The sequence below is a fragment of the Typopeltis vanoorti genome, chromosome 10 (genome assembly GCF_054136105.1).
Source record: "Typopeltis vanoorti isolate ZY-2024b chromosome 10, IOZ_Tvanoo_1.0, whole genome shotgun sequence".
NCBI classification, from domain to species: Eukaryota; Metazoa; Arthropoda; class Arachnida; order Uropygi; family Thelyphonidae; genus Typopeltis; species Typopeltis vanoorti.
In genome coordinates, this window is record NC_143558.1 from 26,188,153 (window position 1) to 26,215,302 (window position 27,150).

Genomic DNA, 27,150 nt, shown 5'->3' on the forward strand with positions numbered 1-27,150 from the left:
CTCTCTCTTTCTTTCTCTCTGTCTTTTACTGATTATCTGATTTACATTCTAATCGTGGATCACGTGTTCCTTTATTTCTTAAAGATCTATTATCATATTTAATCCTATATATAAGACAAAGTATGGTTAAGCCTAATATTGCATTTAATCGCATTGCATCTCATTATTAATGTACTCTTTATTTTATAATAAACTATAAATAATAGTTAAGTTAATAATAGTAATAAAGTTTAATTAAGTCAATAATAATAATAAGTTTCCTTAATAATAATATAGAACCATTTATTAATATTGTTGATTCTATTAGTGATAATTATACTTTGGAATCCTTGGAAAAGTCCTTCCTAGATTCATCTGATTATTTGCTTGATATATTTTAACTGACTTTACAGTTGTCAATATGCTGTGATTAATGTTTTGAACTCAACTTCATTGTCGTAATTTTATGAGACAAGTTTAGCAAATCACTTTTACAAGGAGCTGTTGGTCTCTTAAGATAAGTTTTATTCTACATAAACTCTTATGCCTGTAATTTTCAACCACAATCATTTTGAGAATCATTTCCTTCTCATCAACTAGTAGGCATATTCCTACACTGTTGTCAACACTCTTACCTTGAGAGAATTGTAATAATTTCATTTATATAATTAATTAATAAATACATTATTTCCAATAAGGTGAAGCGGACCAGATAGTCAAGTAATGGTCAAATTTCTGATCCATTTTAATGAGTTTCTTGAATAATTGTTTGTTGAAATATTTGTCTATTATATGCATGAAGATGATCTCAGAAGAAAAAATCATTAGAGACAAAAAGTGTTATATTTTATTCTTTATTTAAATCACAATGTAGAATCAATGTCACGAGACATTTCATAACCCTGCTAAGAACACTGAAGCTGAAAAGGTACAGAAATATAGTACAAATCTCTTGGGAAACAACTGGTAAAGGTCCAAAATAAAACAGAAATGGAATATACACCAAATAATGATATATACATGCTTATAACTGATATCAAGAATCAATGAAAATTAAAATAATTCGAGAGCTTCAGTAAGATGCGATACAAACAGACATATAACCGAAAAACGCATGCGCAAAACATGTGATCCTTTGATAAACTTCCACTTAGCGAACTGGTAAACCATTGGCACTTTTCACCAATTAAAATGGGCACAAAACTCCCATTGACGATATAAAAATAGGACAATATCAGGGTTACAAAGGTTTTTATTTTGTTTTTTTATCGGCTATTTGGAAGTATAGCATGCTCTATCCTAGAGATCACTTTTGAATGGGACCCCACCCTAAGATAATAGTGGGAGGGGGTTAACAGGAAGGCTAAGGACTTCTACTTGAAGTAGGCCTCTCTAAAGTTTCGAAATAAATCTATAAAGGGGATATAGAATGAAGCATGCAATTCTAAACGATAAAATAACTATTTCAAATAACTATGGACGACTGATAATGCGCATTTGGAGCGACATTTGCTAATCCTAAACTAAAGAAACTATTTCTGTACAGTGTTTATTTTAATTTGTTTTTTAAATCCCAAATTTAACTGTTAAACTTATGGACGGCGAAAATTGGAAATCAGAAATAAAACAACTACAATACAGCTATGTAAAAACTAACCATGGAAGCTCATTCAATATTTGGAACAGCAAAAAGTGTATTTATGGAAGTTGGGTCTGCTGGTTGGATAGGAATGCAGCCCCCATATAAATGTTTTATTTTTATTTTTATTTTTCGTTGAATAAAGATCATTGGCCAACTGGTAACGAAGCTCAGCTCAACTCCGGCAGGTTACGAAGGAAACATAACTATCCTTCCATCCACCGATTTTTTTTTTTTTTTTTTTTTAAATTTTTGGAAAAAGACTCATCCTCATCTCCTTCATCGGAATGGGATCAAGTTAGAGAACAGTGTCTAGCAAATTGAGCGACTTGATGATGTTGTCATCCTACAAATAAAAATTATACATTGAAATTAAATAAATAATTGAAAGAATCAAATTTAGTTAACAAGTTAAATAAATAATTGAAATAATGAATTTATTTATTTATTTTTAATTTAAAATGACTAAGAAAAAGCAGAATTAAAAAGATAATCAAAATTGACTAAGCTCTGGTATACCATCAAACAGGCATTCCATGCGCTAACAAAATTAACATGAAACATAATAATTATTTGATTCTAAAAATACATGTAACCGAAGGACGTTTTAAATTCAACATTATTCAGAATTACGTTTGCGATAATTCATAAAGTAATGTACCGTCAGTTTACTAGATCTATCAAAAATAATTATTTATAATAATGTTTTGTTTGTTTAATTTTTACCTGTAGACATGTTTCCAGAAATTCATCGAAGGTAACAACACCATCTTTATTGAGATCAAGTTTCTGTTAAAGAAAAAAAAAAATCAAATAAGTGAAATTAGAACTACAATGAATTAATATAAGTAATTACTGTATAATTAACATAAACAAGCCGTATATGGAATGCTCTTAATTTTTTTTAATTAAACACACGTTTTTCACTTCATTTAAATCACAATTTATAATAAACACATATAAATCTTGAAAATGAAGTCCAAAAGACACCTAAAAATTGCAAAATATCGTTGCCATAAGTAACGAGGTAAATAACATTACGTCATTCCAGCGGACAACAGCGACACCTGAGCCATTACGCTTGCTTACTTTAATGAAAACTATATTTATTTAGCCTTTTATAAAAACTCATAAATAATATATGAACAGCACTTTGCGGGAAATTGAAGTCTATCAAATTGCGAAAGGTTTAAATTTGTGTCTTTAGATATATTATATGTTACATAAGAGAATTTAAACGAGTGTATGCTAAGTGTTGCATTTAACTTCACTAAAACACATCCTTTCGAGTTTCTAAACTAATTATTATTTTTCTTTTTTCTCTTGGCTTCGTAGAAAATGGGGCAATAATTCTTTTTAAGATGTGGTAAACTTCCTTTTAGTATCCTGTTGTAATCTAATTTACTTTTTGGAGCCATTACAAAGTTCTAGGTCAAATGAAAGGCAAATGGCTTAAAGTCAAAAACATGCAATTTGCATTGAAATAATACGGAATGCACTGATGGAAGTTAAAGTATGAAAAAGATTAGTTTAAAAATTATAAATGACGGAATTTTGAAACATTTTTGTGCATCCAGAATATTAAATTTTATAGAGTTGGATTGATTGTTTAGAATTTTCACCGAGGGCTGACTTCTTTTTTGTTATGTGATTCCTATCCAAAAAAAAGGGTGTAAACGCTTCTATTTTTTTTTAATTTGTTTTAAATTAATTTTACCTAGTCCCGTAATCCAGCTCTAGACACCAAAAACTGAACTTTTCAAGCCATTTCGAATTCATCTCCCACCTAAAGATAATCACAAATATCCATGGCCACTGAGAGATTCGAAATTGCAGCTTGTTGGGTGGAAAGCGGTTACGGTAACCAGATTCTCATAATTCAGTTCGGTATGAAAGACAAGCCTAAATTATGGGTAGAAATTCCCGAGAGAAATCCAGAGAAAGCTTCCCATCTCACAGATTTGAATTCAATAATTTGTATAGGGGTCTTTAAAATAGGTATATAAAAAGAAACTCTAAAATTAAATGCCATATTATAAAACTTGATTTCTTATGCTTACATCGAAGACCCTGTTTGCATGATCGCGTGTGGTTTCCTCATTTACGGTGGGCTCTGCAAATCTCCCTAACAGGCTATAAATGGAGTTGATGATGTCAAACATTTCTTCCCTTGTGATGCATCCGTCACCGTTAATATCATACAGATTGAAGGTCCACTGAAGCTTCTCTGTAGGTGAGCCTCTGGAAATGGTAGACAGTCCGACCACAAACTCCTGAATTATAAAGAAAACATTTTGAGATGTTAGCTAATTAATACAAATTATAACACAGCATCTAAGGTAAAGAAGAAAAATGAAGTTTGTGTAAAATTAATTCCGTGATTAGTTGAGAAATTGAGTAACAGAAAAATTAATGGCCTACCACAAATAATATGCTAGTCTTCTACAAATAGAGACGTGGTTGAGGAAGACAAATGCATATCATATAATTAGAGTTTAATAGAGGACAGTTTAATTTATCTTTGGGAAATACATAGCCATTATATTTTTGAGCACACTTGCATATCAAAGTATAATGAAACCTACACGCTGCTCGTAATCTCCCTCTCTTTGTAACCTAGATTTGGTTTCTGGGTTACAAAGAAAGGTTGCTGACGAATTTCTGGACAAATTTGTTACAGCAACGTTTTGTGCAATATGTTTAGCAATATACTCTCTAAAGTTTTGATATTTGAACTACGAATTATATTAAAAAGCACAATTTAAGTTAAATTACTGGGGAAAATTTTTTAAACGTGGAAAACGAAGGATACATCTTTCGTTGGAACATAGCAAGAATACTAACCAACGATCTTTTAGGAACATTAGTGGAACACATTAGCCCGTTAAAGATTCCTATGTTATGTATAAAATATAAGCCACTGCTACTGCGTCAATGATAGATTATCTTTCAATGATTTACATTTCGGACATGAGGGATTAGGAAGGGAGTCGGGAAAATATGACATTAGGGAGAGAAGAGATATCTCTATCACAATATCCTATTGACGAAGCAACACGAAGTATCTTAAGAATCTCAAAAATATTTTAACATTCTAAACTATGTTGATACAAAGAAAAATCAGTTGGTTTTAAACAGCAGTACATCCAAGATTCAGAATCTATACTAGAACTGCAGATGGTTCTCAGGGTTTAAATAAGATTAAAGGGAAATTGTCCTTAAGACCAAACATTTTTTTTCATGCCATATTATTATTTTATTCAACCTCATCTGTCTCCTTCAGTCCTTCCTTCTCCTTTTTCTTGTAAGGTAATATTAAATAAACTGATATTAATAGAAAAATAATAAGAAATTAATTTAATATAAAGGAAACACAGAGTAACTAATAGAAAATAGTGTAAGATAATAAAATAATATAAAATGAATTAAGAGCTTAAATGTTAAGGAAATTTTGTTGCACTTTTTTGTTTTGAATACAAGTTACTGAGTTCCTTGTTCAATTTACGATACAAACATATACCACCTGAAAATTTGGTCACTGTTCGTTTAATTCGAATTTGTACTACTGACCAATGCAAGGTATCCATTAGAGTGAAGAAACTCCAACACAGATCCAATTTTCATTCTTCAAGAAGTGGGCTTTGTTCACCGAGAGAACAGCGATTGAGTTCTATAACCAATAGTCTGTTGGTTTGAATCACATTACTGAAATAGATGATGAAATAGATTGTAGATGTCTATAGAAGAGATGAATTTAATCGGCCAACATTTTGTTTTCTGGAGTCCTCAAGGGACTTAGAAAAGTTTCATGTATAGTTCGCTAAAATGTGTGCTATAAGTTTTCAATCTCTCGTGGGATTCTACAAACCTCTATGCCACGTTAGGAGGAATCTACAACTTAGATTCATTCTATAGGATTCCGTTTATATCTGCATTCAATATTTATGAAATAAAAGTGAGAAATAACACAATGAAAATCATTCACCTGAAAGGTAATAGTACCACTGTGGTCATGATCAAATGCCTTAAACACGTAGTGAGCATACTGACTGGCATCTGAAAAATAAACATATTATCAAAATTATTAACACAAATATATTTTCAACGTGTTTGATTGTTTTAAAATCAGTAAGTTTCCTGGTTCGAACAGATACTGTTTGTAAAGAAAATTCATTTATAATAAGATTCTTATTTTAATTATTCGATTTTTTTTAAAACTTTATTAAATGCTTTTTAATTATTTAGCTTTTTATTATATAAAGCATTATTAAACTTTACACTATAACTGATTCACAGTGTTTTGATACGAACTCTAACCTATTCTAAGATTCGATCGAAAACATTGCCAGAAAGTGCATCCGGTGTAATTACACCGTTTACTCCTTCGAGAATTAAGGAGAGGAAATTGAACCGGATAATCTTACCTCCTTGAGGAAAAAACTGAGCATAGACATCCTTGAATGTCGTTTCGTTTACGATCCCTGTAGGGCATGCCTAAAGGAAAAAAAAGAAAGAAAAATTAATGTTCCTAATATTTAATTCAATGAAATATATGAAAGATCTACATCTCATTAAAAAACGAAATTACAAACCATCATGAAATTCGAAGCTTTGGAATTGAGAAACTGTCTTTGGTAAGAAAGTCAGGAAGGTTATTTGATGTCTTTTAAATAAGAACCAGTATAGTCGTATTTCATTTAGTTCCTTTGATAATATAATGCACAGTGAAATAATACAGTACTGTGATGTCGATATAGTGTAAATGTTTCAAGTAATATACAATATTGTCCTTGGCACCCTACAAGAGAAGATAAACGTATATAGCTTGAATGATCTGTTTGCAATTGCTGCATTCTATTGGAGCAATTTACATTTATATCTGCATAGTTTTTCAAATAGGAATATATCACCAAGTTAAAGTTTACTATGAAGAGCTGTATAGGCTTTGACGCTTTGTGTTCAGGTGATTTTGAATCCTATTATATCCTGGTATATATTTCCTTAAAATTCTATTTCAGAGGCTCCCCATTGAATGATAGATTTTTTCCCTGAGAAGATCTTAGAGAAATTCTTCACTTGTAGTCATATGAAATGATAAAGGCCACCGATCGAAATTCTAAATCCTTCTTGCTAACGTGATTTAGTTTGGTTGGAACTATGGCAAAAGAAACTAAAGCCTGTTTTGCTGGCTTACAAATTCTGAGTTTCTGGGAGGGTGAAACCTTTCGACTTCCGTATGAAATTGGATAAATTGCGTTCATTTCAAAAGTCCTTAAAGATTCCTCATGGAGTAGGATGGGTTCGAACCGAGGTCATTCCAAACGGAAGGTACACAAGGATTATTCCAAGCAACTGCAAGTGAAATGGTGTGGTTGCCTAATCACATTAAAGTGCACTCTACAACTGTTAAGACATTTGTTAGCAGGAATTGCTGACAATTAATCAACTTGGAACAAACATGTTTAACAATTTGGATAAGTTACTATTTCTCAGGATTTTTTTAAAGGTATTGTGTGCAATGAAAGGAAGTTAAAAATTCTGTAGTAGTGATCCAAAGAATGCCCTTTCCACTTCTTCATGACTGTCCCATTGCTAAAAAAATCGTTGAAGTTTGAAATGAATCCATGTCGGCAATCCGAATCCAGTTAGCCAACATTTTCATTTTTCTGTTTTTTTATGTTGTTAAAGTTTTCAAAAGAACGTGTTTGTCTATATTTAAAAAATCTCTGACAGATACTGTAAAACACGCAACAAATAGCAAAATAGATGTCATGTGATGGAGTGAATGGAATGACACACACACACACACACACACACACACACACACACACACACACACACACACACACACACACACACACACACACACACACACACACACACACACACACACACACACAACATGGATTGTCAGCACTTAAACAATGTTTTGTCTGAATGATTTTTGCTAGCTCAAAGATTGACCTACATTGCTTTCAGGGGTAAAATGACGCAGTTTCAGATAATAAAAAGAAAAGGTTGACTGACTTCGAGTAAATAATGTAAGACGGTAATGACTGTAAGGTAGCGCCAAAGTGTTCTCTTATGATTGGTTTTTTCCAGATGATACCACGGATGATCATTATTTTGATTTTCATTTATACACTCTCGTGATGAACTATGATCCAAGTGAGTCACATCACGGACAGCTGGAGAGATAAGGAACAGAACAATAGACAAACGGACAGATCGTAGATAGCTATGTCATAATACTAGTGAGCAGCCATTTTGTAACAACAAAGCATGCCCGTTGGATCACAAATCAAAAAGAATTTGACAGATGCACTTTTAGTGTAAAGTACGATGTTTACACTTTTAGAAACATCGTTCAATGCTTATTAGCCTTGAACGATGTTTAAAATATATAAAAACGATGCTTATAAATATATAAAGACATAATAAACAGACGGATAGAAAACTAAGCACTGAGCGACATGCATTACTAGCATTCTCGTGATGCATATTTATCCAATAATTTCTCAGTCTTCTAAATGCAGCCTAAACCTTTTTTTTTCTCCAAAGGAAAACTTACTCATTTATTGACAAAGCTTCAGGAAAAGACGTTCATTTACTTTTGATGGCACAAATGGAAATTCTTTTGGCGTAAGATTAATGGTCATTGAAGTAAGTTGGGCATAAAAGGGGTGATGGCTCTTGTCGATTGGCCACAACTTTTAAGTCAGAGGTGATCGATTTCCGCTCGCCGCGTCTTCTGAAATGGCCCCCTCGCAGCTGTAACGTGGCAAGTGTGCAATTTTATAATCGTTGGCATCGGTCTGTATGAATGCACGAGTCAAATATGAAGAAAGCCATTATCGACTGATGGCTGAACCGGAAGATTTTCATTATTGCATTGGTGTCAAGTATAGTTTCCTCATAACTACTTGAGTTCTCCGTAAAATGGTAAAGAAAATATCACAGAAAATATTTTTCCAGTGCTCTGTGAATGTCAAAATATCTTCGTTTAATTAATAGGCATTTTAATATCAGTGATAAAAATTTAAATTAGTGAACAACGCCATAGCTAGTCCCTCTCGCTATGGCAATCATTTATTCAATTGGTATCACGATTTCTATGGCAATAGTAAACGAATCCATCATATTCAATCTATAGATATAAAAAAGCCAAAAATGTCTTGTCTCTGCTATCTATTTCACAAGAATGCGATCATATGTACAGCGTTCTTACGATACACAAATACCTTTGATGATCGGCTCAATTTTATGGAACCGTCATTGGCAGAATAACCTCATCCTAAATCGCCTGGTGCATTTTCTTTTTGAAGGTTTCCACTCAGATGACGGTACTTCCGGCGACATCATTGAATCAAAGAAGGGAAGAGCAAATTTTGCCTTTTAGCTTTTTTTTTTTTTTTAAAGCATGCTGACATAGAAATAGATTCGCCAGAAGCGGAAACTATTTAAGTGTAAATGCAATACAGTATTTCACAAAATGCACAAAAAGGCTTAAAATAAAATATCAGAATCATTACATCAATAGCACGAGATATTTCGATAGAAATAGCCATCAAAATTCGAATAAAAAGTGGACAATTATAACCCTATTAGATTTTAACTACACACAAATGATAGATCGTTATTTCTAGACAAAAGTAATCCCAGTATTCAATTTTGGAAGATTACTTGGAACTTCGTGACACCATTTTCACAGAATTACTTAATCCAGACTGATGGCTTCAGTTATCCATGGAATTCATCCAAGGTAGCTTTTCGTTCTTTAGTACTGACATTTCTGTTTACTAACTCGGGCAACTGCGATCAATGTTCTGCTTCATAAATATCACCTGTCTTCTTTGATTAAGAAGGTGGTTTATCGAAAATGCAAGTATTACGCAACCAGTTGGAACTGTATCGCTACTTACTTCTCTCGTTCCTTTTTAATGAGAAAGATTATGTTTTTAATTAATAATTCACTTAAACATCATTTAAAATTCATAAACGTCTAGTAATCAGCAATTCTAGAGAATTAATGTTGCCTTGTTAAAACAAAAAATCGTAAAATGTACATTTACTTGTCATGTTCAAAATACTTTTGATCCTTAAAATGCTTCAAGAACATATTGGACTTACCTGTTTAAACCCTTGGTATATAAATTTTAATTCGTTTCTGGTGAATTTCGTATTCCTACATAAGGCATCTATCCTCTCTGGTTTGGACCGCACAAAGGTCATTTCGAGATCTTCAATTTCATTATCTATCCAAAAACATTACAAAAGAAATATAAAATAAGTCGGCGAACACTTTACGTTACACGAAAAGATGTAAGATGAATCAAAATGTTTTTGATATGATATACACTGAGTTGCCAATATAATAGGCACATTCATCTTTGCAATCCACTCGTTAGAAGCAATGCTACTACCTACATTCCTGGTTATACACCCTCGGTCCAAAAAGAAACCGAATTTTTCGAAAACAGAAGAAACTAGTGGCGCCACCTGTTGTATCTTTTTGTTATCGAAAGCGGCAACTTTCATTAGTGTTGTGTCTACTGTTTATGACATTTGTTTCGTTAGAAGCCGAGTTATAGTGCCAAGAGTGACAGTGTGTTTAGACGAACGGTTGGTCGTCACGATATTCATGCCGTACGCGACGAATTCTCGCTATCAATCGCTTCAAAACTTCGAGATAAAACTCACCACTGACCGTTTGGCCAAGCGGAACGAATTCTTTGTGGATAATGTCCTTGGATTCGTAGAAACAAATTAGCATTGTCTTTATCTTTGACTTCCAAGCGAATTGTTTTCGGATTCCCCTTTTCTGGTGGTCTCCACTCAGCACTCTAGCGCTTTGTTTCGGGCTCATACTCAAAACACCCCTTTTCCTCACTAGTAACGATCGTTTTGACTCCTTACGAGCGGTTTTAATGAGGTCCTTGCAATGTTCAATTCGATACATTTTTTGGTCGTCGGTCAACTTGAGGGGAACAAATCGCGAATTCAATTTACGAAGGCCCACACTCTCGGTCAAAATTGTGCACAGTTGATTTTGGAATTCCCAATTCATCTTCAATCAATCTCACGGACGATTTCGGGTTTTCTTTGATGACAACACTCACTTTTTGGATGTTAACTTTGCCGAGTCCAGTTTTTGGACGGCCTGGCTTTTCGTCGTCCTCAAGCGTCTCACGACCACTTTGAAATCGCTTAAACCACTCGTAAACTTTAGTACGGGATAAGCATTCATCACCGTATGCTTTTTGAAGCATTTGATGCCTTTCGGTAAACCTTTTACCAAGTTTAACATAAAAGTCAATCGCAGCTCTATTTGAAACTCATTTTCCAACCGTTCGTCAAAACACATTGTCACTCTTGGCACTATAAGTCGGCTTCTAACGAAACAAATGTCATAAACAGTTGACACAACACTAATGAAGGTTGCCGCTTTCGACAACAAAATGATACAACAGGTGACGCCAAGAGTTTCCTCTATTTTCGAAAGTTCGGTTTCTTTTTTTGGACAGAGGGTGTAGCTCGTGACATACTCGTACGTACTAAGACAAATACCATCAACCAGAAAACCTCCAACCAATGCTAATCTATGGCTAGGAACAGCTTGTTGAGGTGAGAAACGAAAGATGATTAAAATAATCGTGTTGTTCGAAGAGACCAGCCACAGCTGTTTCAATGGCAGCGTATTATCGGGGGTGATCTACAAAAAGAACATATCGGAAAACGCACACCGTGTTGGAATGCACTGATGCGGATATAGCAGGCAGATATAACGGATACATTGGATATCCATCCAAGAGGCTTTTCCTTCTTTAGTTCTGATATATATTTCTGTTTACTAACTTAGGAAACAAACATTGGAAACCTGAGCGGAAAAGATTGCATGGTTCAACAAATCCTTTCTCCTGTAAGTCCATTGCTGCCCCACATAGATCTATATGCCACAGCTTACTTCAACATCGCTTACTATAGACGCATCTTTTCATAGTTTTTCGTGAGTACTATCCTAACGTCTGCAACATATTCACGTTATTCGAATAAAAAGAATTCTATCTCGAAAGTCGATGCTCTGTAAAAGTCAAAAATCGAGTGTGTCAAAAGTTATAGTGTCTTTATGACCTATCCATCCATTTTTGGCTTAGGTATCCTACGTATGCAATTCGGTTTCGCCTAATTCTAATTTCAGCAAAAAATATAAATCAAAAAAGTTGATTTTTTATATCCTCCTTTTAATATTAGATCCTATTATCTAAAAAAGTCTCGTTTCTATTTCAATTTGCATTTTAATTCTAATGGTAGTTTTATATTATTATTTTTATTATCTTATAAATCTCGCTATATCTTTATTTATCATCATCATCATCATCACAATATTTTTATATTTATTTTATGAATATATTATATTAATATTAATTTACATTAATATTAAATATTTTATTCTACAATTTTACATAATTTAAATTATGTAAAAACTACACTTCAACGGCTCTCTTGAAATTAAACTACCCTCCCTCCCCCAAGAAAAAAAAAAATGCGTGATCACGATATGAACAATTAATTTGCTAGCTCGCATAGCATTCGAGCTACAATAACATTCGAATGCTATGCGAGCTGGCACAGCAGTGCTAGCTCGCGAGCAAGTGTAACAATTTCTAATTAGAACATCTAACTTGACTCGTTTTAAACCACAAAGAGCGTGGAAACCTTCATGATTTCGTATACAATAAAATAAAGTATCCAAAACTAGCCATTCTTCTCACTGACCTACGCAGTTGGAATTATATCTGCGCAACTTCTAGACACGTGATTGTAGTGACATTTAATTGTAAAATATTCAAAGCTAATAAAGCATTTTTGACTTCGATTACTATAGGAGGTAAAATGGTTCTGTATTTATTGTTTGATTTAGAGTGATCACTGACATTTTTATTTTTATTTTACTGTAACGAAAACAAGCAGCTTTGGCCCATATTTTATTCCTCAAAAGCGAATTTTTATTTAAAAATTTGTTTTTAAGAAGTAATATAATAATAATAATAATAATAATAATAATAATAATAATAATAATAATAATAATAATAATAATAATTAAAACAGACAGCAGCAGAATACATTATCAAAAGAGTAAGAAATATTCTGAAAACAAAACTAAATGGATTAAACACAATTAGAGCAATGAATTCTTGGGCTATACCAGTGATCGGATACACAGCTGGCATAATAGATTGGACAAAAGAAGACCTGGACAAACTGGACTACAAAACTAGAAAACTAATGACTATGCATCATGCATTACGTCCACGAAGTGATGTTGACCGGTTGTACCCACCAAGGAGAATAGGTGGACGGAGTCTGCTGCAAGTGAGACAGACTGTGGAAGGAAGAAGAAATTGGTTTAAGAAGTTACATCGACAATCGCTCTGAGCAAATGCTTCAAGCAGTTACACAAGAGGGCCTTCTAAAAGCAACAGGAAACAAATCCGATTACAAAAACAACAACAACAAAATAACCGATATGTGCGCTGGAAAAATAAACCCTTGCATGGCCAATTGCTTCGAGATACTGAGGACAAAATTTGACGGGAACAAGACGTGGCAATGGCTACAATACGGATACATTAAAAAAAGAAACAGAAGGATGTATTCTAGCAGCTCAAAACAGGCATTACAAAGTAATGCAACCAAAGCAAAAATTTTGAACATCAATAATAACAGCAAATGCATATTATGCGAATAGAAAGATGAGACTGTAAACATCTAATCAGTGCCCGCAGCAAGATAGTTCAAACTGATTATAAATACCCCCATGATGAAGTGACCAAAACAATTCATTGGCATATATGCAAAAAATATGGCTCCAATACTGTCTCTATAATAATAATAATAATAATAATAAAGTAAATAAATATTATATTATTCATTTAAATAAGTAAACATTTATTTATTTTAATTGTAACCATGCATGCATATAATCTTTTGGTCGTTTGCTATTTATTTTGCGCATGCGTAGAATATAATAGAATAGATTAATTTTAATAGAAATGCAGCTCCACTGGTGTTGAAAAACTGAAACAATAACTGGCTCTGGATTGAAAAACAACAAAAACATACGGTTGACGTCACTACTTCAAAACGGAAGTTATGTTTGGTATCAAAATTGAAAATATCGCAGCAAACACTCGAAGAAGAGCAATAGTTTTAATCGCCACACAAAATACACTCCCTATGGTTATGTTCTTTGAAATATATCTAAATTTAAACTCAGAATATCACTATTTTTAAAATAAATAAGCATCTCTAAATTTATCGTAACCAGCTGATAAGATTGTGCTATTAAACACACCTTTGTTCTTTTGTTATTTTACGGTTTTCTTCCAGAGCAAAATGAAGCAATGCATGTCTTAGGCCGTTACTAAGGCAACGGCAGCGTTATAGAGGCCACGTGCCAAGGACAGCAAGCAAGGTATAGCGAGAAATGAAGTCTCAAACACAACAACTGTGCAACTTCTATTCTACGCATGCGCAAAATAAACAACAAACAACCAAACGATTATATGCATGCATGGTTACAATTAATACATAAATAGCTGTTGAATTTTTTTGTTTTCGTATCTCACTATTATAAAAAGAGATAAACAAAGCACAAAAATGGTTAAAGAAAACTTGTATTTTATTTCCTGGATAATTTATCGCACTAACTATCGCCTAGTAGAAAGAATTCTCTCCCGCACAATAGCTGACGTGATTACTCTATCAATTATAATGGCTTTGCTAGTCTTGGTGAGATAATAGGCAATTATGTCTTACTTTGTTAGTCACAGGAATGGCTAAGGATTCTTAGTCTCAGAAGTGAGCCTTTATCATTCTTCTTAACATAGCCAAATCACTACGCTTAAGCCATCCATTACTGAAAAGGAATTTTAATATAGCCGCTAGAGTAAGATGGGCAATAAGAATGTATGCCATTATCGCATCACGCGATCTTTAGTGGTACATAAATAAAGTGGAAAGGAGAATGGAGCGAAAGCCGGAATTTAGACACCACATGGTAGGAAAATCGGCCATTGATCGTAAACCTCTTTTTTAATTATGATTTTTTTTATCTCTGAAGAATCTAACAAGGGGAAGACCCGAAATATGTAGCCACAGAATCGTTGATAGTTTTAAGGGCTCTCGGCCTAAGAACATAAGTTTACTTCGAATTCAAAGAGGGGAATTTTATACTTAAATTATCTAAAGGACAGAGTTAGAGACATTTAATTAAAGGATGACTGCCGCTATAACAGCATATTAAATGCTGTTATAGCCATTTTATAGCCCATTTAGAAAACATACCATAAACAGACGTTTGTGACATACATCTGGGAAGGCTATCAGTATATTGTAACGTAATGTAAATTGCTGAATTTATCTAGAAGATAGAATATTCAATTAAACTTCATAAGGTGTGAGTATAGCATAGAAAACCAGCGCAGCGAACAAATTAATCGGAACAAGCCAAAATTTCCTCAAGTTTTGGTTTACTATTTTTGGTTTTGGTTTCAGGATACCATTTTGGTTGAGTGCTGCGTGTTTTGACTGTCTCTACGATTTTTATTAGTTTGTTTAGTGTTGTGCGTTTTTAATACTGTGAACAAGTTGACATTGGTAGTGTTTTATTCATTTTGTGTAGCTGTAAAATGGATACGTCTCCAAAAAAGCATTCAAAAATATGTACCCTTTCACAGCACACATCCATGACTCAGAGACAAATTGTCAATGAGTGTGGTGTTGATTTGGGTACTGTTAATGCGATTTTAAAGAGGTTTAGGGAGACAGGTACTTTTTCTCCTGACAGAAGAGGAAAATGTGGGCGAAAAAGGAAAACTACAGTTATCCAAGATTATTTACTATTTAGAAAAAGCAAAATCAACCCAAGATTGTCTGCTGCCGACTTAAACAGAGACTTGGCAGCTAGTGGGATTAATGTTTCTGATAGGATTAATGTTTCTGAAATCTTGTTGGAAGACGAAGAATTCGTCTTCCAAATGCACCACTTCAAAAAAAAAAAAAAAAAACGTGAAAGAAGGTCCTCAAACATTCCAACATTCAATTGCTTCGGTGGCCAGGTAACTCTCCGGACATTAATCCAATAGAACATTTGTGGGTCATAGTGAAAAATAAACTTGGAAATTGTGATACAGAGGATAACCGAATACAATCCATTATAAAATAATGTTTTTGAGATGAAAAAATAAGAAAAATGTATGTCGCTTTGGTAGAGTCCATGCCTAAGCGAATTACTGAACTTATTAGGAACAGAGAAGCTCATATAAATTATTAGGTAAAATTTGAGTTTAATTTTTATACTTACTTTCTTGCGAAATTACAATTTTTCTTTAAAATGCGAGTGTTCGGATTAATTTGTTCGCTACTGTAGGAGTTCGTTTTACTATTAAGATGGGAAGTATATGGAATGGCCTTGGGCAAAGGATTATAGAAACAATGGGTTCCGTTAGCTCTAACGAAGAATTAGATAATACTTATGAATATAAGTTAGGTTAATTAGTATGCATAGAATATCCTATTAAAAAAAACATTTCGACTTAAGTCTCTCATATTTAAATATTTAATTGGTTTTAAGCAGTGGTTTTGTTTTTACAAAACTTGTGCATTATATTTAACGATATTATTATTACACACTCTGTCCAAAAAGAAACCGAACTTTTCGAAAATAGAAGAAACTACTGGCGTCACCTGTTGGATCTTTTTTGTTTTCGAAAGCGACAACCTTCATTAGTGTTGATTATTCATGACATTTGGTTCATTAGAAGCCGAGTTATAGTGCCAAGAATGACAGTGTGTTTTGACGAACGGTCGAAAAATGAGTTTCAAACAGTGAGCTGCGATTGACTTTTATATTAAACTTGGTGAAAGTTTTACCGAAACGCATCAAATGCTTCAAAAAGCATACTGTGATGAATGCTTATCCCGTACTCAAGTTTACGAGTGGTTTAAGCGATTTCAAAGTGGTCGTGAGACGCTTGAGAACGACGAAAAGCCAGGCCGTCCAAAAACTGGACTGAGCGAAGTTAACATCCAAAAAGTGCGTGATGTCATCAAAGAAAACCCGAAATCGTCCATGAGATTGATTGAAGATGAATTGGGGATACCAAAATCAACTGTGCACAACATTTTGACCGAGAGGTTGGGCCTTCTTAAATTGAATTCGCGATTTGTTCCCCACAAGTTGACTGACGACCAAAAAATGTATCGAATTGAACATTGCAAGGACCTCATTAAAACCGCCTTGTCAGGAGTCAAACCTCCTTGAAAAGATCGTTACTGGTGACGAAAAGGGGTGTTTTGAGTATGAGCCCGAAACGAAGCGCTAGAGTGCTGAGTGGGGACCACTAGAAGAGGGGCATCCGAAAAAAAGTCGCTTGGAGAAGTCAAAAGTAAAGATAATGCTGATTTGTTTCTACGATTCCAAGGGAATTATCTACAAAAAATGCGTTCCGCCTGGCTAAACGGTCAATGGTGAGTTTTATCTCGAAGTTTTGAAGCGATTGTTAGCGAGAATTCATCGCGTACGGCATGAATATCGTGAGGACCCACCGTTCGTCAAAACACACTGTCACTCTTGGCACTATAACTCGGCTTCTAATGAAACAAATGTCATAAACAGTAGACACAACACTAATGAAGGTTGCCGCTTTTGATAACAAAAAGATACAGCAGGTGGCGCCACTAGTTTCTTCTATTTTCCAAAAGGTCGGTTTCTTTTTGGACAGAGGGTGTATACTGTATTCTACAGAATTATTTTTCTATAAGTATTCTATTTTTCTCAATTATTCGATTCAACATGTCAGGTTTTGAGCGTAATGCAAAAGTGATGCCCTACATGTCAGTTTATAACTTTCGAAGATTATAGTTCCAACTTTTTAAAACATTAATGCAGAACATCCAACCGCGCAGTAAGCCAAAGAAATGAAGCTTTTTGACGTTCTATTGGAATAGATCGATGCCAACAACTACTTTAACTTTTTTTTTTGTCAGCGAGGCTATTTTCATCCATGAGGGTATAGTGAATGAACCTTCTAAATTGCAGAATATGAAGGAGCGAAAACCAGTAGGAGGTGACTAAAACCATTCAGACCAAGTTAGGTAAGTCGTGATACGCGGTGTGCGGTTCATTTTTCTTCATAGAGGGCATTATTACACGGCACAGTTCATCTGGATATGCTATAGGCACTTTGTGTTCCCACAAACTGGAATATTCTCATTTATCTACAGGACTAACTTGCGATAAGATCACGCAAACTTTTCAGTTACCGAAAAGGTAGGGCCAACTTGACTTCTCTGAGAAGTCAACGTCAATTAGAGCCATCAACGGGATGCACATCAGCTTGCAATAAATGACACAACCTTGGAGAGATTTCCTACTGAATTTCCAAAAAAAAAAATATATTACCATTATATAAAAGTATCGTAAAGGATATTATGAAAAATAAACGACATTCACCCTTATATATAATATTATATAATAAAATTGAGAGAATTTTTATGTATAAAAAAGATCACAGAGAAAATTATCATTTGAATCTTGCGTGTTCATGTGGCTATGCATGTTCCAAGAATCTCGTGATTCTATTTAGAATAATGAATATAAAAGTTTTGTAGAATTGTGATAGCAAAGTGGTTGGCCTATAGTTATTAATATCATCTCTTGCCCTTTTTTGTATAATAAGATATTCATTAATTTATGTCACTGCTGTGGCCATTTTTTCGGTAGTTAAAGTATCACTGAACATATTGTGGGCCTGGTTGGCCGAGCGGTTAGAGTATCCGCTCTCCACCTAAAAGGCTGCGGGTTCGAATCCCGCCGTGGGCATGGATGTTTGTGTTTGTCCGTGGAAATACTGGTGGCGGCGGTAGATGGCGTTGGTGTAGTTGGTGGATTGAATGGTAGAGAGGGAGAGAAATCTAGAGTAGGTGTCTTCCCTCGATGGGTCTTTGGAGTCCCTGGAGGTGGCACGTAATATTAATAATATTCAGGACGATCTTAGGAAACTGTGCATCTCCTAATTTGATGCGTTCTGCTAATATACCATCTTCGCCAGGATTTTTATTACTCTTTACTCACTTTAGGACTTTCTTTAATTCTTCTATTACAATTGGTGGTTTTGTATCAACTTCATCTAAATTTAGCAGAGGGTTTATATTTGTTTCTCTGTCTATGTAGGTCTCCATACTATCACTTATTACTATTAGTCGGAAAGAAAGCAATGAAAAATTTAAGCAAGATCTTTAAAGATATTAGCCTCGCAGCGAAAATCAAAATCGTAAAAGCAATGGTATCCCCTGTGGTGTATGGATGTAAAAGTTGGACCCTGAGAAAGAGTGAAAGAAGGAAGATAGATGCATTTGAATTATGGTTTGGAGATGCTTACTAAGAACATCACGGACTGCAAAGCAAACCAATAAATCAGTGACAGACAGAATAAAGCCAGATTGCTCTCTCGAAGCTATGATCATCAAGCAAAAATTATCATACTTCCGACATATTATGCGAGCAAATGACAGTTTGAAGAAGAGGATGATGCTCGCTAAAGTTGATGGAAGCAGGAGAAGAGGAAGCCCAAGAATTAGATTGGTGGATGGAGTTAAAGAAGCAACTGGAGTGCGCTTGGAAATTCTGAAAGACATGGTCAAGGACAGATCGGAATGGAGAGTGTATGTTCGTGGAGTCGGAAACGACTCCATGGAACATAACAACAAATACTATCACTGCATTTTGAACACGTTCAATTATTTTCGGAGATTTAAAGATATTATTTGCCCATCTTTTACGGACCATAATTCCAGTTTATGTGGATTAAAAGTAATAATAGTGACATCCAAAACTGAATCGGAAATGGCCCAGAATATTAGTAACAAAAACGTAAAGCTATCGTACTGTAGTACCGTTGCAGTCCTAAGATTTAGATAATCCTGAATCCTACACTAAAATCCCTATTTATTTTTACAGAGTTCTTTTTTCTCGCCTTTCAAACTTCTAACAGCATAGTAAAAAATATTCAATTTTTATCATGTTTTCCTTTTCGGATGAATTATCCAGAAAGTACCTCCCATTTGGAGTCAATCCCATCATTTCCCAAGTGTAAAAACAAAGTTTGAGCGGTATCTTCACGACTAAGACGCTTGTATATAGAGGTTCTTAAATTCATACCATCACGGTTGAATTCCATCATTAGTCTGAGAAGGGAAGAAGAGATAACGTACCCATATTGGTCAAGCCCAAAATGGGCATGACCAATATTTCCACAGACATTCTAGACGCATATGTTAAGCTTATCTGAAGATCTTTCAATAGCAACATGTTAGGTATCGATTTAACTGGATCTATATTTCTGGAACCATGCTGGAACGAATACATACGCGCATCAATCATTTAGTCCGTGCACACGCAACAATAATAATAATGGAGTTAGTCAAGCAAATCAATTTGATTAATACATTCTATTTAGATTATACAGATGTATGCGTATGTACATACTCATATACATTAGCACGCACGTGTCTTTTATATGTTGTATATATATGTACAATGAAATTTTACATGCAATTCTTAATGTTACTTTTCAGACATTTTTCACTAAATTGTTAATTTTTTCGTATGTATTTACATACTTTATTTACAATAGATTTCATTTTTAATACTTATCCTGCAAGGGGATGTATCAGCTTGCATCCGAAGCGTGTGTGTGTTAAGATCATCTAATGACGTTAGGTGCAGTTTATTGGTTTTGTTGCCGTGGCCTGATGAATACCACTGCAGTAGCATGGGACTCGCCTTCCCCTACACAGATACGTAGGAATAGAATGATGTTTTAGTGAGCCTGCGTTCATACATTGCATCTCATTACGTTTTTAAAGTACCTAAGATGCGTATCTTTTTGTATGATGCCATACTGCATCATACTGCATCATCAGTGGGTTTCAGATGGTAATCTGTGTAACTAATTTGGAATTAGGAACATATTTGGGTGACTTTTCCATTGTGAATACAGTATTGTATTTATGTGGTGTTATAGGTACTTTTCTAGAGTTAATAACATGCCGGAGAAGCAAGATTATTGGTTAATATGCTAAAAGGCATACTGGGTTACTTACGTCATGGTAGGTTTAACCGAAATAATATAACTGCTAATTGCTTTATATTGAGCAAGTTTTCCATGAATTGATTTATCCTATATTAGAAAGAAATAAGTATTGGAAGTTAAGAGATTTGTTTTTGCAAAAGTATTGATTTCGATTTCGTGATAGGATCACAGATCAACCCTTTGATACATCAAAGTACACCAGGAATTCCATCTCCAATATGAAATGATGAATCAAGCACTCCACAGTGGTGGCTTTGTTCTTCTTCGAAATGCAGTTCATTGGAAATGGTCCGAAAAAAGCCTTTCCGACATCAGGACTTTGTACTATAACAAATATTCATCAACAAAACCAATTCATATCAAAATGATAGGAGGCATTGAGGGTCCAGAAATTCTTAGCCAGGCAACACCTCGTCATGGTTACCAGTCAACTTTACTCACCATGCTCTTCTAGCTTTCAACTTCTATCTCTGTCCATGTTTAAAGACGCATTGAATGGGAAACGATTCCAAGATATCGAAGATACAAAATGGAATGCGGCACCACACCAGCTGCATTCCCAAAAGAATCGACCAGAGAGGTATTGAACAATAGAAAGATATCATTGGATATCACTGCATGCAATTAGGAGAATCGTACATGGAAACAATAACTTCTCTCCAGATACTTTTGACAAAAATTTTGCATTTATTCATAAGCGCAAGCAATTTTAATAAAAATATTTAGAAGTAAAGACTGGTACTTCAAATGAAATGCATAAAAGTTTGTAACCCAAGAACCAAGACAAAAAAAAAGGGTGGGCACGTTTTGACATTCTTCAAAATTTGGAAAGAGTATTTCAATATATGTGAAAGTCAATTCGAAAGTTCTGCATTCTCTACTCCTGTTGTTAAACATTTACTTAACGAAATATATTTATAAGTTTTCAATATAACCTCTGTTCTCCCTTGTCGTTACTGTCCAAAGTAGAATTTCTGTGAGCAAACTTTTCTCGTTTGTGTTGTGCTTGATAATTTGGGTCACTTCAACAAAAAATCCTCGTCAATAGTAGCGAAGCGTTTCCGATGGAGTTATTCTTTCAAAGTCAGTGAAGAGATCGAAGTCTGATGGGCTATACCGGGGGAAGAAAGAACATCATTCATACATTTTCATAAGATCCGACATGTGAAATATGTAGCCATGTAAAGTGACGACTTGGGCGAATTTTTCTTGGGCGAAAGTTTATGGACGAATTTTCGTCCATAAACTTTTGCATTAGCTTCACGTAGGTATGTGCTACCTGTCTATTGCTACTATTTTATTCTTGTCATAGCTATTATCACCATTCACATAGTATTCGATTGTTTGAAGCTGACATATTTTGAACAAGGAAGGGATGGAAGTTTCCATTGCATGACTGAATTTTCAGTTTCGGTTCAAAATTTCATATCTGTATTTCATCTATAGAAATAGTTCGCGAAATCTCTTCGCTTTCAGTCTCATAATAATTTATCAGTTCTGTCATCTAGTGCGAGACCTGTTTGGCAGCAACTTCCCGGTTCTGCAAAATTTCAGACTGCTAAAAACAGACGTGGTTGAGATATTTGCTTCATTTGCGATTTCATCATGTTCCGGAAGCTGTTATTAGTAACCGTCGATGTGTCATCCATAGCTGTCGATGATCCACCACTTTTTTGGATCATCTTTAAAGGTTGCATGACCTTCACGAAAACGAGATGTTGTGCACTGCATCATGCACATAAACGTCACGCACAGCGTAGTGAAACTCAATTGGGTTTTCTACATAAGGTTTCTATTTTGACGTACAAACATTGATCACTGAGCGATATCTGACTAGAGTAAGATTATCCCTCTATTTGAAGCTTTACTTCGCATAACATGAACACACCGTAAAGAGAAAACAAGAACAAGAGGTTCTTTTTTTATCCAAAATATCCCTTAAAAGTGACTGAAGTTATTACATCATACTACTGGCTACGCATGAGCGACGTGCAGAATTTTTGAATTGACTCTCGTATCAACCCACATACGACAGGGTGAAAAACTTATAACACGAGAGTGTCATGTTTTCATTTTCCTCCAAAGAACGTAGGAAGATGAAATGAAAGAGAGGGTGGGGTGAATTTTTCATTTATACAATGTTAGAAGTTGTACAGGTGAGAAGTAGTGTCTTGAGCCAAAAGGATGTCTAAGGTTTTTTTTTTTTTTTTTTTTTTGAGGTAGCTGACATAAAAGGAAATGCAAGTTAAATTAAACACTGTAGATATTATTTTTGTTATTATTATTATCACAGTCCCAAAACAGCGATTTTCGGAAGAATAAGGGAAGAACATTTCATTTGATAGATTTTACACAAGTAATTAATACCGCCTTAGATAAAAACAAAATTCTCATGGTAGTCTTTATCGACTTGAGTGAAGCATTCAACACACTTATGCATGAAAATCAGAAAAGCTGATTTTTCCAAAATTCTGTACGATATTAACCAGCTACCTGTCAAAAGCAAGATCATTAATAGCAGACAATACAGCTATAATATCCATCCATGATAATGCAATACTTGCATTATTATGGATAGATAATAATGCAAGTATTGGTGAGCGAGACAGCGACTGATCGCTGTCTGGCTCACCAAAAACTATTTTAAATTCTGTTATATTAAGAAATCCATTGAGTTAGGCAGTTAATAACGAATTTGTAACCATCCACTCTCCAACACACGCACGCACGCACGCACGCAGAACAGCAAAACCACTACCATCACTCAGGTTGAAAAAATACGATACCTTGAAATTTACTTCGATGCCGATATGAACTGGAATAGCCACATAAACCATCTACACAACAAACTCCGAACAATAAGTGGCAAACTCTACAGGTTAAAAGACATCGATCGTCCCTATACGCATAAAAACACTAATATACAAACCACTACGCCAAAATATACTAAGATACGCTATAACAACGTACGCGTTCTGTGCACACTACAAACTAAATAGATTAATGTCGCTACAGTACAAAATGACAAAACTGATCTCTTGTGAACAAAGAGACAATACCGACTTTATATACACTGCAATGTCAGAACACAAAATACTGACAGCAAAACACTATGCAGCTATGCTAAAATATTATATCACATATAAATATAATAATCACTACGGAAAGGTCACTCGAAGCTTCCACATCGCAGATATGCTAAATACATTACCTTTTGAATACAGGAACTTTACAAACTACAATAGCCTGAAAAGAGTCTTAAAGACATATTATGAACAAATAACGCGCACCCTACACCACCCTTACAAACTTAATGAAACACAATATATTTAGTTCAGGATTTTTAGTTCAGAGATGCCTCATGACATCCCAAATTATCGTGTTGGGTGGGGGCATGCGTGTTTGTGTCAATGAATTCTTATCCTTCGGATGTGGTGAATATCAGACATCAAATATCAGCGTACTTCCCACACAGCAATTAAACCAATAAACAATAATTGGTTTAACTGTTGTGTTGGAAGTACGCCGATGTTTGATAGGTCTGATATTCACCATATAAAAAAGCTTCCAGGATGCAAGCAAATTACCAATTACTCACTATTATTAATCTATATAATAATCTATACATATATTAGTTATCCATTGTAAAAAATCTGTATAATCATCATTGTTAATATTGTTAATATAATGTGTTGTAAATACAGCATATATAACCAAATTATTATTTATAATCGGTACTGAATTACATACAATAAAATATAATATTGTCTAAAAATTATTATTATTTACAACGACACCAAGACACAAATGTTAATAATACATAACACGAGAATTATGTACGCGCACTACATTAACAACAAAAATACCTGCCAATGTCCCGAAATTAAATCCGTGACACATGCAAAATATCTTGGGCCTTTACTTAGATTGGCACCTTAAATGGACAAAACATATAGAATACCTACATACTATACTCCGCATCATCACAGCAAAACTCTTTCAAATAAAAGACACGATTCATCCTATATCACGGTATCTGTGAATCTCTACTCAGGCACAGTATAACGGTCTACGCAAACACATCAAACAATCACCTAACAAAATTAGATATATTACTAAGGAATTACTTCAACATTACCTATCGTAACACCAGAGGCACACAACATTTCATATATATATTTTTATTCGGCGCTGTCATCTATTTTTGCATTATTTCTGTGTATAAAATAGTACAGTGCTGTTTACAACTGCTGCGCAAGTTTTCCCTGTATAAAATAAAGTTTATATTACAAAAATAGTTACGATTGTTTTATGGCTAGTTTTAATTATTCTTTTGAATATAAAGGACTTTATGTAGCATATAAAAAATAAGAAGAAAACTCTTACCAACCAACTGAAATAAAATATTTGGAAGAACAAAACGTTTTAGATGAGGCAAATGAAAGTAACAGCACTTGACACTAACGCCGTTTCTCTACTATAAATGGAAAAGTAGCTGCATATTAGAGAAAACTTCTGTATGATAACACTTTGTTTAAATCAAGCTGTTCAGTTCGGGCTACATTTCATCCAAATACATAAAATATTTAAAAACAAGACGCAACAGGTAGAGGGACAAATGTAAATAATATATTTCCCCTTTTTCTACACAAAATGTTTCGAAGAGTATAAATTATGTTATTGATTTAACTTTCCAACATCAACCTTGCGTGAAATTTTCCCTGAATCAATTGTTACATTGCCCCTTTGGAAGCACACAGTTCCTGTCACAGCAGCTAAATCCGAATAGACTTCTCCTCAGAGATATTTACCCTAAACTATTAAAAACACAGTACAAGAGTTGATTTATATTTTTAGCCAAGTGTGTCACAATCTTTTACGCGTTCGAAAGATTCATGAGTCCCTCAGGAGATTTTGCGACAAAGCGTTCTTTTTTATTCGTTGAATATAATGAACAAAGATACTTCACTTGTCGGTTTAATTTTCCACTTGGGCACGTTTCATTATTAAATGAATTTAGAAGAAAAGTGAAAATTTAGAGCTATCCACAGATCACAACACGAATTCTTTTACCGAAATTCTGTGGATAAAATAAAAAGCCTTGAAGGGAACGTGTTTTTATTTTAATACGAAAAGAAAAATGAAAGGAATGTAGAGATTTGATTTTTCGTCTGCATCAATAAAGACAAAAGCGACACCTGATGACTAAAATTTTATAATTGATTTAATTGAATTATTTCAACAAAATAATAATAATAGTAAAGCTAGAAACTGATAGGAATGTAGAGATTTGATTTTTCGTCTGCATCAATAAAGACAAAAGCGACACCTGATGACTAAAATTTTATAATTGATTTAATGAATTATTTCAACAAAATAATAAATAAAAAAGCTAGAAACTGATAGGAATGTAGAGATTTGATTTTTCGTTTGCACATCAACAAAGACAAAAGCGACACCTGACGACTAAAATTTTCTAATTGATATAATTAAATTACAGTATTTCAACAAAAGCTAGAAACTGTAAGGAATGTGGATAGAGATTTCATTTTACGCCTGCACATTAACAAAGACAAAAGCGACACCTGATGGCTAAAATTCTCCAACTGTTTTAATTGTAGACCGCTTTTATTTCTTGTTATTGTTGTGATAAAACATGCTAATTCGCTAGCACGCAACCACTAAATGGCTTGGCTTAATAAACACGCATACAGAACAAACGGAAAAATACAGTGTCAGCGAAGAAAATTAATCACCTTAGTTAGAGATGGTAGAGTGACGAAGCAACATTTTAAAAATTGTAAATGACTATCGATTTTAACACTTCAGAGAACCAAATAATTAAATAGGCCATTTTAAGGGCATAGATTGATTGTTTGGGTTTTACAACACTTTGACTATTAATTGTACTGTCACTAGGTGGCACAGGAGACCCTAAACTTGTTCAACAATTATGGATGGTTCTGTCTAACGCCAGAAGCGAACAAGGAATGAAAACGCCAATTTTATCGCTTTTAAATGATTTTGGACAAGAAAACTGCACGAGGATAAACGTAGTAATTAAATATGTGTTATACTGAATGAATTTTTATGCACACAATTCTTATAATTATTCACATATTTCATAATTTGCTTCAAGGAAACGCATCATTATATAAATAATATATAATTAGTAACTTGTACTGATTAATTTATCCTGATTATGCATTTGAATGTTTTCTAAACATCATTACAGAATTTTAAGGCGAAGAAAATTTCATGAAGACACTGGCGTCTGCTTCTTTTCCGTTGCTTTTTTTTTTTTTTATTATAATTACTTCAGCAGCTATCGCCCATGTACCTTTCCAGACATTGAGCTTTTATTTTTGTGGAAAT

At 34.1% G+C, this 27,150-nt stretch overlaps 1 protein-coding gene across 1 annotated transcript in view; it reads right to left on the reverse strand.

Annotated features, from left to right (window-relative positions):
- Nucleotides 1-917: 917 nt before the first annotated feature.
- The window catches only part of LOC150102256 (A-type potassium channel modulatory protein KCNIP1-like), a 56,528-nt gene continuing 30,295 nt past the window's right edge, over nt 918-27,150 (reverse strand). The window contains exons 2-7 of the mRNA XM_090399170.1: nt 9,749-9,873; nt 6,043-6,112; nt 5,604-5,674; nt 3,679-3,891; nt 2,345-2,407; nt 918-1,964 (exon numbers count right to left, since the gene is read on the reverse strand). Of these exons, the coding sequence (XP_090255296.1) occupies nt 1,917-1,964; nt 2,345-2,407; nt 3,679-3,891; nt 5,604-5,674; nt 6,043-6,112; nt 9,749-9,873 (590 nt within the window). The 3' untranslated portion in view covers nt 918-1,916. The remainder of the gene's footprint in view (nt 1,965-2,344; nt 2,408-3,678; nt 3,892-5,603; nt 5,675-6,042; nt 6,113-9,748; nt 9,874-27,150) is intronic.